The sequence below is a fragment of the Schistosoma mansoni genome, assembly GCF_000237925.1.
Source record: "Schistosoma mansoni, WGS project CABG00000000 data, supercontig 0328, strain Puerto Rico, whole genome shotgun sequence".
NCBI classification, from domain to species: domain Eukaryota; kingdom Metazoa; phylum Platyhelminthes; class Trematoda; order Strigeidida; family Schistosomatidae; genus Schistosoma; species Schistosoma mansoni.
In genome coordinates this window covers 1-11406 of record NW_017386179.1, presented here as the reverse complement: position 1 = coordinate 11406, position 11406 = coordinate 1, and the positions used below count along the sequence as shown (strand labels likewise).

The 11406-nt window shown below is 38.0% G+C and overlaps 1 protein-coding gene across 1 annotated transcript; it reads right to left on the bottom strand.

Annotated features, from left to right (window-relative positions):
* Positions 1-6690: 6690 nt before the first annotated feature.
* Positions 6691-7575, bottom strand: Smp_205410 (unnamed protein product; the record flags this gene model as incomplete). Its single annotated transcript, XM_018792371.1, has 1 exon — positions 6691-7575. The coding sequence occupies one exon, from the start codon at positions 7573-7575 to the stop codon at positions 6691-6693; it is 885 nt and encodes a 294-aa protein (XP_018644714.1).
* Positions 7576-11406: the final 3831 nt, after the last annotated feature.

Here is an 11406-nt window from a genome sequence, read left to right as displayed (position 1 = left end):
AATATTATTTTCATTTCACCTACTTAGTCACAGATAGATATACCTATTGCTATAATGTATATGAAGCGCTAAACATCTAAATCCAGGAGACTAAAATAATTTGTTTATTCGTTTCACTCTCGTGAATTTTCATTTAAGAATATAAAACATAAAGATATTTCTCATGGCGAGACTAATTTATGGACGAACCAATCGGATTTAATACAGCAGATCTTGGATTTTGGCACGAGATTCAGTCTACTCCTAGGTTGTATATATAGAGCTCCTGATAGTACTGATAATTTGAATGATCGTATAATCAATGCATTTATACACGCATCTACTCTAAACTTCAGCGCTAAGATTATCACTGGTGATTTCAATTATCCTGAGATTAACTGGAGTACCGGTAGCTGTCAGTCTAGCAATGATGAATTTTTATCAATCCTTAATCTGTACTGCTGGTCACAGTGGGTTCGTACCCCAACAAGGGGTGATAATACACTTGATCTAATATTTGGTAGAGATACCATTCCCCTATCTGTACAAGTATACAACGAGTTTGAAAGCAGTGATCATAGGATGGTAGCTTGTGCTCTCCCCATCTATCCCTCCTACAACCGACCAATTCAAAGAACCTGCAATTATAGAGACTATAAGCATGCAGACTGGGACCTCTTGCGCTCACTGATCAAACTCTCAGACTGGGATGAATTCTTCTCATGTAATAGTCTGACAGATGCCATCAACATATTCTATTTGATTGTTAACTCTTGTCTAGACTCCTGTGCACCAATTAAGATTTACAGGATTAGTAAACATCACGAATTATATATACCAGCTAAATATCGTAATAAACTAAGACGCCTAAAGAAACGTTATTTTAAATCTAACGACTTCACGGCAGTCACACAAATAACAATAATTTTTAACCAAATTAAAGAGAAACATAGGTTAAAAGCCATCAATGAAGAGCTATTAGCACTACGTACTAGCTCAAAAGTGCAAAACCTAATCCACATTTACAATAAACGTGCTAAATCAACTCAAAATGTTGATATACCATGCATCCTGCATAATAATAGTTTTATATATGACCCAAAAACTATAGCAGACCTTTTCAGTGGTAATTTTGCAAATAGCAAAGAATCCTTAAATGACTTTGTTTCTAGAGTTATATGCTTGACTGGTAACTCAATTAAATCTATCTCCTTCACATGTCTGAAAATTAGTAAGGTTACAAATAAGCTCAAGGTTTCGAAAGGTCACGGTGCAGACGGGATTTCATCATTTCTCTACAAATATGGTGGTCCAGATATCCAACTTCTTCTCCTTAAGCTGTTTACTCTCTCTATGGAATCAGGCTCTTATCCTGACCGTTGGAAAATCGCGTACATCATACCACGTTACAAATCCGGAGATAAGACTGACATGAACAACTATCGGCCAATAAATATTACTCCAGTTATCTCTAGGATTATGGAAAAAATTATTAGTGACGAACTACCCAACTATTTATTGACTGAACAATTTATTGATGATTCGCAACATGGATTTCTTAAAAATCGATCCTGTATGACATGTCATTTTGACTTCTTTAATTTAGTCTATTCGCTTCGTAGCCAAGGATATCTAGTATTAGTGCTATACCTGGACATTTCTAAGGCCTTCGACATGGTCAACCACCAACTTCTCATAGGTAAACTCGCATCTTATGGGGTCGAAAACCCGTTACTAGCCTGGTTTGATTCCTTCCTCAGCGATCGACATCAAATAGTTAAAATCAACTCTTCATTGTCGAACTCAGTCCCTGTTAGAAGTGGGGTAATTCAGGGTTGTGTCTTAGGTCCTTTGCTCTTTTTAGTTTTCATTAATGATATTTGTGAGTGTTTTAGTGTGGGTAAGTCCCTTTTGTTTGCAGACGATCTTAAGGTGGTGTACTCATTTTCTCCACATGAGCTGAGCAATATTCGAAATTGTATCAGCACGGAGCTTAACAAGGTAGCACAGTGGTGCTCGGAATGGCAACTGGAGCTCAATACAGCTAAATGTGGTTGGTTATGCTTCGGTGATACATCACTCAACCTCAATCTTACCATAAATGGGGAAATGTTATCTAGGCTACACACAGTAGTAGATCTAGGACTTAGGTACTCCGACGACTTGTCGTTTACTGAACAGATAATGAAACAAACGTCCAAGTCTCAACGCCTTATAGGTTTCATAACTCGAAACCTTCATAACAGCGAATCTCGTATTCTAATGTACAAAGTCTGTGTTCGACCACTCCTCGAATACTGCGCGTTTCTCCTTATTAGCACGCGCATAAAGGATAAATTAAGACTGGAATCAGTACAGAGACGATTTATATTTCGTACTCTTGGAACTGATAGTGTCTTGACATATAATTCGAGGTGTAGTAAACTAGGGCTTGACCCTTTATGGATGAGGAGACTCAAACTTAACCTTATCTTCTTTTTCAAAATACTTAACAAACTCTCCTTCACATCCAGTCAGGAGATTCAATATGCTAAAGCCCCACATTACGACATTCGTAACTCCTTGTCTTTAGCGAAACAAACATATTCTAGATCTTCTCTCTACATGAATTACTTTACCTGTGAGTTTTCTATGCTCTGGAATAATTTACCCCAAACTATCCGTATGTTAAACTCTCTCCCATTGTTTGTTCGCTCAATTAATGCTTTTTGCTCCTCTGAAAATGCATTAAATGCTCTAGCGCATGCAAGTGTATCTTACTCCACAAGTGAGATTATAGGAACTTTAAATGTTTAACCTCTTACTTGCTATCATTGTTTTGTTGTTCCGTGCTCTTTGCTTTAATCTTACTTTCTCTAGTTGTAGATAATTAATAATAACTTGCTCTGGCACTGGAAATAACCTTACAGAACAATGTTGATCAATCATCAGGCTATCCACTTAATAAAAAATGACAAGTTCCCTGGTGTTGCATTGGCTTGCCGTGACATATGCCATATTTAAGCTAATTATCAATTACTAAACCAGCAAACATAAAACTTTCTTATATTTCATGTTTGTTCTCTACATTAAATGTTGATTTTCATAACAATCTGATCATGCCTGTAAACTGGTGTGAATTCTGTAAATATTATTTTCAGAATATATTATTATTATTATTATTATTTGAGATATTCATCCGATATCTTTCCGTGTAACATTAGAAACCCATACCTAATTATCAAGTTCCAGCGTGAAGGCTATTAACAATACAATTAAGAATACGATGTCGGTACCTTGTTATAAGAAAGTATATTGGACAGACCACAGAGTTTTGCCAATTAATCTATCTGATAAAAATAAAGATTCACGTGGCTTTCGTATTAAAGATTCTGACCTTGAAATTGGTTGAGAGTTGTTTTGAGTTCCATATGTTCTTCAATTGTAGAAATGCTGCCCTTGCTTTGCCAATCCTCGCCTTTACATCTGCATCCGATCCTCCTTGTTTATCAACGATGCTCCCCAGGTACTTGAATGTTTCCACCTCTTCCAGAGTTTCGCCATCAAGTGTGATTGGGTTGGTGTTCTCCGTGTTGCATTTGAGAATCTTGCTTTTTCCTTTGTGAATGTGGAGGCCTATGGATGCGGAGGCTGCTGCTACATTTGCTGTCTTCATCTGCATTTGTTCGTGTGTATGAGAGAGGAGGGCTAGGTCATCTGCGAAGTCCAAATCATCTAATTGATTCTGAGCTGTCCATTGTATTCCGTATTTCCCGTCAGATGTCGAATTCTTCATAATCCAGTCAATCACCAGAAGGAAGAGGAATGGGGAGAGTAGACAGCCTTGTCTGACTCCGGTCCTTACTGGAAATGCATCTGTCAGCTGTCCTCCATGCACCACTTTGCACTGTAGTCCATCGTATGAGTTTTGGATAATGTTGACAATCTTTTCAGGAACTCCATAGTGTCGAAGAAGTTTCCATAATGTTCTCCTGTCCACGCTGTCAAACGCCTTCTCATAGTCAATAAAGTTGACGTATAGTGATGAGTTCCACTCAACTGATTGTTCAACGATGATCCGTAGTGTCGCAATCTGGTCTGTGCACGACCGATCCTTACGGAATCCAGCCTGATGATCCCGAAGTTCGGCGTCTACTGCGTCTTTCATCCGATTCAGCAGCACTCTGTTGAAAACTTTTCCTGGTACTGATAACAAACTGATACCTCTGTAGTTCTCACATTGGCTCAGATCTCCTTTCTTTGGTATCTTGATGAGATATCCTTCTTTCCAGTCCGTTGGCACTTGTTCCTCTTCCCAAATCTTCTTGAATAGAAGGTGAAGCATGTTTGCAGTTATTTCAATGTCTGACTTCAGTGCTTCTGCTGGTATATTGTCAGGTCCTGCCTCCTTCCCACTTTTGATTTGTCTGATGGCCATCTTGACTTCTTCGATCGTTGGTGGAGTGACATCTATTGGAAGGTCAGTGTGGGCTGCTTCGATGTTCGGTGGGGTCAATGGGGCTGGTCTGTTCAGCAGTTCCTCGAAGTATTCTGCCCATCTTTTCCTCTATTCTTGAATCTCAGTGATTGTCTTTCCTTCTTTGTCCTTGACTGGTCTCTCTGGTTTGCTATATCTCCCTGCCAATTTCTTCGTTGTATCATATAGTTGTTTCATATTGCCTTCTCTTGCAGCTTTTTCCGCCGCCGTTGCTCCCATGTTCTCCCATGTATTTCTGCTTGTCGGCTTTAATGCTTTTCTTCACTTCCCTGTTAGCTTCTGCGTAGTCTGCTTGTGCTTTGACTTTCTCTGCTCGTGTTCGGCTGTTGTTAATTGCTAGTTTCTTGTTCTTCCCTTCTTGAATTTTGTCCAGGGTTCCCATAGAGATGCATTCCTTGTGATGATGCTTCTTAGGACCAAGAACCTCCTGACACGTTGAAGTTAGTGCTTCTTTTATCCTTTTCCAGTTGTCCTCCAAAGTAGTTTCTTGTTCTTTCAGTAGATCCTGTAGAGCTTGGAACCTGTTGTTGAGAGTAATCTTGAATTCATGGAGCTTGTCAGTATCTCGAAGGAAGGCTGTATTGAGCCTTTGTAGTGCTGTTTGTCCAGTTTTCCAGTGTTTCTTAAGCTTCAGTCTGATCTTGGCCACAACCAGCCAGTGGTGATCTGAAGCTATGTCAGCTCCTCTCCGGGTTCTCACATCTTCCATTGATCTTCGGAATTTTTCGTTGATACAGATGTGATCTATCTGGTTCTCTGTGGTGTGGTCCGGTGAGATCCATGTAGCTTTGTGTATACGTTTGTTTGGGAATGTTGTGCCGCCTATAACCAATTTGTTGAATGCACATAGGTTTGCAAGCCTCTCCCCATTTTCATTTCTCTCTGCTAATCCATGTCGTCCAATTACATCTTCATATCCTGTGTTGTCCACTCCAACTTTAGCATTTAGATCTCCCATCAGGATGGTGAGGTCCTTTCGTGAGCACTTCTCTATAATTGATTGAAGCCTTTCATAGAACTGATGTTTATCATCGTCGTTGCTATCATTGGTGGGTGCATAACATTGGATAACGTTCATTGTGATCCCTTGCTTCTTTGTTCTGAATGATGCTTTGATTATCCTGGGTCCATGAGATTCCCATCCAACAAGTGCATTTCGTGCTTCTTTGGACAGCATTAGAGCAACTCCCTGAGTGTGTGGAGCGTTTTCCCCTTCGTGACCGGAGTACAGCAGCATCTCTCCTGTACCTAGCCTTTGTTGTCCAGTTTGTGTCCAATGGGTTTCGCTGATTCCGAGTAGTGCCAAGTTGTATCTCCTCAATTCCATTGCTATTTGGCTGGTCTTTCCTGTCTCCCACATTGTCCGGACGTTCCATGTACCTATAAAGAGTGTTGCTCTGGTTGTTAGAAGGTGCATCGGTCTCGTGACTTCCGAAGAATTTCGGCTTTCATCATGAGACGTCATAAATATTCATTCAACTCCCAAGGCAGAGTTTAAATGGTTTGAATTAATTTTTCTGATTAGCGTTTTTTTAGCGAGTTAGCTTTTCTACGGGATGGGGTCGCTAACCTCATGCCCAACCCTCCTCCTTTACTCGGGCTTGGGACCGGCAGTAACTCTAGAAGAGCTACAGGCGCAGTTAAGTCAGAACTAGGTGAGCACAAATGAACGTATTATATTCGCAATTCGTGATCAGAGCGCAATCACGTACGAAGGAATCATCAATTAATACAATTACCACAGCTACACAACCGAGCAACTCGTACACTTCACTGAACTTACACAGTGGTCAGACTTTAACTAGTACGCTCTAAGCTGCCCACATTCACTATCTACCGATTAACACAATGAAAACACAAATGTGCATTATTTTAAGATTATATTATACAATGTAAAATCAAATTTGTACACAATCAAAATCACATTCTTCTTCATTGTTCCATTCTAGTATTCTCCTTCTTTGAATACCATCATCCTATACCAATCAAAGGAGAATTGATAGAAAATAAAAATAAGAATTATTATCAAATCGCATTGAAACGATTAGTTAGATTAAACAAATTATTATCATAAATAATACAATTATTATTATTAACATCATCATTCACAACATCAACATCATCCACATTATCAGGATTATATTTATCAGTCCCATACACATCATCATCATCATCGTCATCCGCCTCATCATTTTCATTATCGTCACCGTTACACTGCTCATGATATCCGTAATCTACTTTATCCTCTCCATCATCTTCATCATCATCCGCTTCATTTTCATCATCATTATCATCATCACTATCTTCACACAAAATTTGTCACATCCACAATCTTCATCATTCGCTTCATTATTATTATTATTATTATCATAATAATCAACATCATCGTCACAAACCACATCGTATCCGAAATCTTCATCATCCACTTCATCATCTTCACCATTATCATCATCAACATCCTTACATAACTCATCATATCCCTTATATTCATCATCAGCTACATCATCATCATCGTCATCGACACAAAATGCATCATGTCCAAAATCTTTATCATCCCTTTCTTCAACTTCATCCTCCTCATCATCATCAACATCCTTGTCATCACAAACCTTATCATATTCATAGTCCTCATCATAAGCTTCATCATCATCAACATCCTCACATAACTCATCATGTCCATAATCATCATCATCCGCTTCCCCTTCTGCAACATCATTATCATTATTGTCACATAACTCATCATATCCCTTATCTTCATCATCAGCTACATCATCGTCATCGTCACAAAACACATCATGTCCAAAATCTTTATCATCCCTTTCTTCAACTTCATCCACATCATCATCATCATCAGGAGCAGCAGCAGCAGCAGGAACATCAACAGCAGCATTAGCAGCAGCAGGATCATCAACAGCAGCATTAGCAGCAGCAGGATCATCATCATCATAAGCAGCGGCAGCATCATCATCAGCAGCAGCATCAGCATCAGCATCAGCAGCAGCAACAGCAACAGCAGCATAGAACATATTCATCATTATATTTGTAATAATTTCGTCAATCAGTGTCCTAAACAGTGTCAGCATAACCAAAAGAGTAATAATGATTATGATGAACAGCATTATTGTAATATTTTCAATGAAATTCGCAGAAGACAAATAACAGCCGTCTCCTGCGTATCCAACACTCAACTGATTTTTCTGATTGTTGCATGCTTATTAATACATTTAATTTACATTTGAATTTACACGATCGATACAATTGAATTGAATGCTAATCAATTAGCTGTAGATTAATTGATTGACCTTTGATTTAGTCTGTAAATATGATGATAAAAATAATGCGACAAACAATCGTCAGACGTGTAATTCGAGTTAATTTGTATGCGACTCCCCTTGGTGTTTCTGTGCTTTATTCCAAATCTCCACTATTCATATATTGGCAAACAATGTGACTGGTAGCACTGGTAGCACACGCAGCTATCAAATTTTTAAGTAAAGCATCACATTCTTCTTTGGAAGCTAATAATGACGTTTACACTTTCAGCCTTCCCGAAAATTCCAAATCTAGTATTGACTATTCTGTTTCATTTATGTAAATTTTATAGGGAATGTTTAAACTGAAATCACCGGTAGAATACTTCCTGCTGTAATATACTACTTTTAGATCATATGATTAGGGTTGTGGAATTAGTGCAGCTCCTGTTGACACCGCTTTATCTCCAACATCAATACTGCTTCGACTTTTGTTGTAGGCAGCAAAAATCAACCTGAACATCATCACAGGGGAAGATATTTTCGAATATTCTGTTTTCTGGAGATTCTTGATAGATCTCACTGACTATTTCTATCAGTTATTGTGAACACTCTGTGTAAGCTTATATCCCTCATATTGACGATAGTCTATAGAAACTCATTCTTCATCCTTCATTATTATGAAGAGAATTGTAATCTATGTCAGCCTTCAGCGTCTTCATCTGAGATGTAATATTTTCAATAAGAAAATTTTCCAAACATTCTGAGATACTGTGTGATTCCTCATTGAATAGTACACCTGACCTAGATCACTTTCACCTAGTACTTCCAATTGAAACGATATGCAATATAGTAAAATATGTCAAATAGACGATCTCGTACTCCGATGATAAAACATAATCTATATTCCATTGGATAGGTTGCTTTTTATGAAACCACTTTTGGTTACGCCTCTGTTTATTTTGTAATTAGTTTTCTTACTATTTGCACTTTTCATCAATTCAATACAATTTGTACAATACCATTTTTGCCTGTAAAATTGTCGTTTAAAAAGCATAACCTTTCACCATTTGTTCCTGTTCGTCAACATACATAGCATGCATGACCCATTAATTATCTCACACAAATTTCCTGCTGCACACGTGAACTGTTGTAGTTTCTGAACAGACCAATCTATTCATTCTTCTCAAATCACATATTTTGACCTTGTCACTTATTGGCTTATTAACTCTGACTGTTTTTAAATAATCGTATTGTGTGTGTGTGCGTGTGCTGATCGCTTATCCTATTCATTATATATTGTTACTTATTTTAGGTGTGACATAAAAATTGAGGAACGCTTGATTAGGTTGAGTTGGCACACTTGACTTCTCCGATCAGTTTGGTTTCGTTCTATTCTCTTGACCTCCTTCACTGTGATTATCTGATGCTGTCTTCCAATCATCAATAATAAGGATAGGAGGTGTATTGACATTTAGCCATTAATCATTGCAGCTTGTAACACTGTGGTAGTTAAATCTCGTTCCAGCATATCCACCTTATATTTGAAACAAGGACTCGCTGCTTGAATCTGTAGCACACGCCACACTGTGACTGTATTCAGTCTAACCCGTTGTTGTGTACAACATAAAGGAACACAATTAAAATTGGGTACCGTCAAATTTACGAGTTTCGTAGATGCACACACAAACGATAACTGCTTTGTAGATAGGTTTTCCACACTTTGCTTAAGCATACTTGATTCAGGTATGTTGTTGCTTCTCTCTCAGCTCCCATAAATACACAGGAGGAGAGTGTTGCTCAATCACATCGTATGTAATTCTGTTCGATTTCCCATTATATTGTGTGTCATTTATGTATCCTTTATATGAATACAGAATAACGTTATAATTTCAGAAGTAGTAGTATTCCTTACTATAAGATTGTTTCGATAATGTAATAAGAAGACGAAGATTATCATCAGAACTATGTGATAGTGCAATATTAGTGCAATACATTTCGAACAATCTGATCACACATAATATACTTGTTAAGAACATTTATATATATAAAAAGTAGAAGGTCAACTAGACTGGAAATAAGTGGTGGTGGTGGGGGTAAAAGTAGACAAGGATAGTAATGATAAAAATAATGTGAAAACAATTTGACACCTAGTCACTCTGGATAATAAGCATATATTACCAGGATAGGTTTAAGGAGAGAACAAACTGGTAAATGCAGTGGGATGTGACACAATCGTTTTCATGTCGTCTAGGTTTTGAATGAAGCATGGAGCTCGTTCTTTCTTTGATTATGACCTTCACTGAACAATACGTTTTGTTGATGAAAGACAGAATTAAGCCTTTGTTTCAATGAAAGACTATTTGAATCACCTCTAAATGGTAAGGTGATGTAGACAGGCTTTTTCTCTACCAAGGCTACAGTAGGTCACACTGTGTCCTGAAAGAATCCTTAAATGGCTTTGTTTCTAGAGTTATATGCTTGACTGGTAACTCAATTAAATCTATCTCCTTCACATGTCTGAAAATTAGTAAGGTTACAAATAAGCTCAAGGTTTCGAAAGGTCACGGTGCAGACGGGATTTCATCATTTCTCTACAAATATGGTGGTCCAGATATCCAACTTCTTCTCCTTAAGCTGTTTACTCTCTCTATGGAATCAGGCTCTTATCCTGACCGTTGGAAAACCGCGTACATCATACCACGTTACAAATCCGGAGATAAGACTGACATGAACAACTATCGGCCAATAAATATTACTCCAGTTATCTCTAGGATTATGAAAAAAATTATTAGTGACGAACTACCCAACTATTTATTGACTGAACAATTTATTGATGATTCGCAACATGGATTTCTTAAAAATCGATCCTGTATGACATGTCATTTTGACTTCTTTAATTTAGTCTATTCGCTTCGTAGCCAAGGATATCTAGTATTAGTGCTATACCTGGACATTTCTAAGGCCTTCGACATGGTCAACCACCAACTTCTCATAGGTAAACTCGCATCTTATGGGGTCGAAAACCCGTTACTAGCCTGGTTTGATTCCTTCCTCAGCGATCGACATCAAATAGTTAAAATCAACTCTTCATTGTCGAACTCAGTCCCTGTTAGAAGTGGGGTAATTCAGGGTTGTGTCTTAGGTCCTTTGCTCTTTTTAGTTTTCATTAATGATATTTGTGAGTGTTTTAGTGTGGGTAAGTCCCTTTTGTTTGCAGACGATCTTAAGGTGGTGTACTCATTTTCTCCACATGAGCTGAGCAATATTCGAAATTGTATCAGCACGGAGCTTAACAAGGTAGCACAGTGGTGCTCGGAATGGCAACTGGAGCTCAATACAGCTAAATGTGGTTGGTTATGCTTCGGTGATACATCACTCAACCTCAATCTTACCATAAATGGGGAAATGTTATCTAGGTTACACACAGTAGTAGATCTAGGACTTAGGTACTCCGACGACTTGTCGTTTACTGAACAGATAATGAAACAAACGTCCAAGTCTCAACGCCTTATAGGTTTCATAACTCGAAACCTTCATAACAGCGAATCTCGTATTCTAAGTATAACTATTCGGTGATTTTAATTGTATGTATCTATATTCGTCTTATTATAAGCTTCGTTTTGACTCTATAAATTATCGCTATACGATTTACTATCCCTAAATTATAATCGAATTATTGATAACTGTTTCCGAATT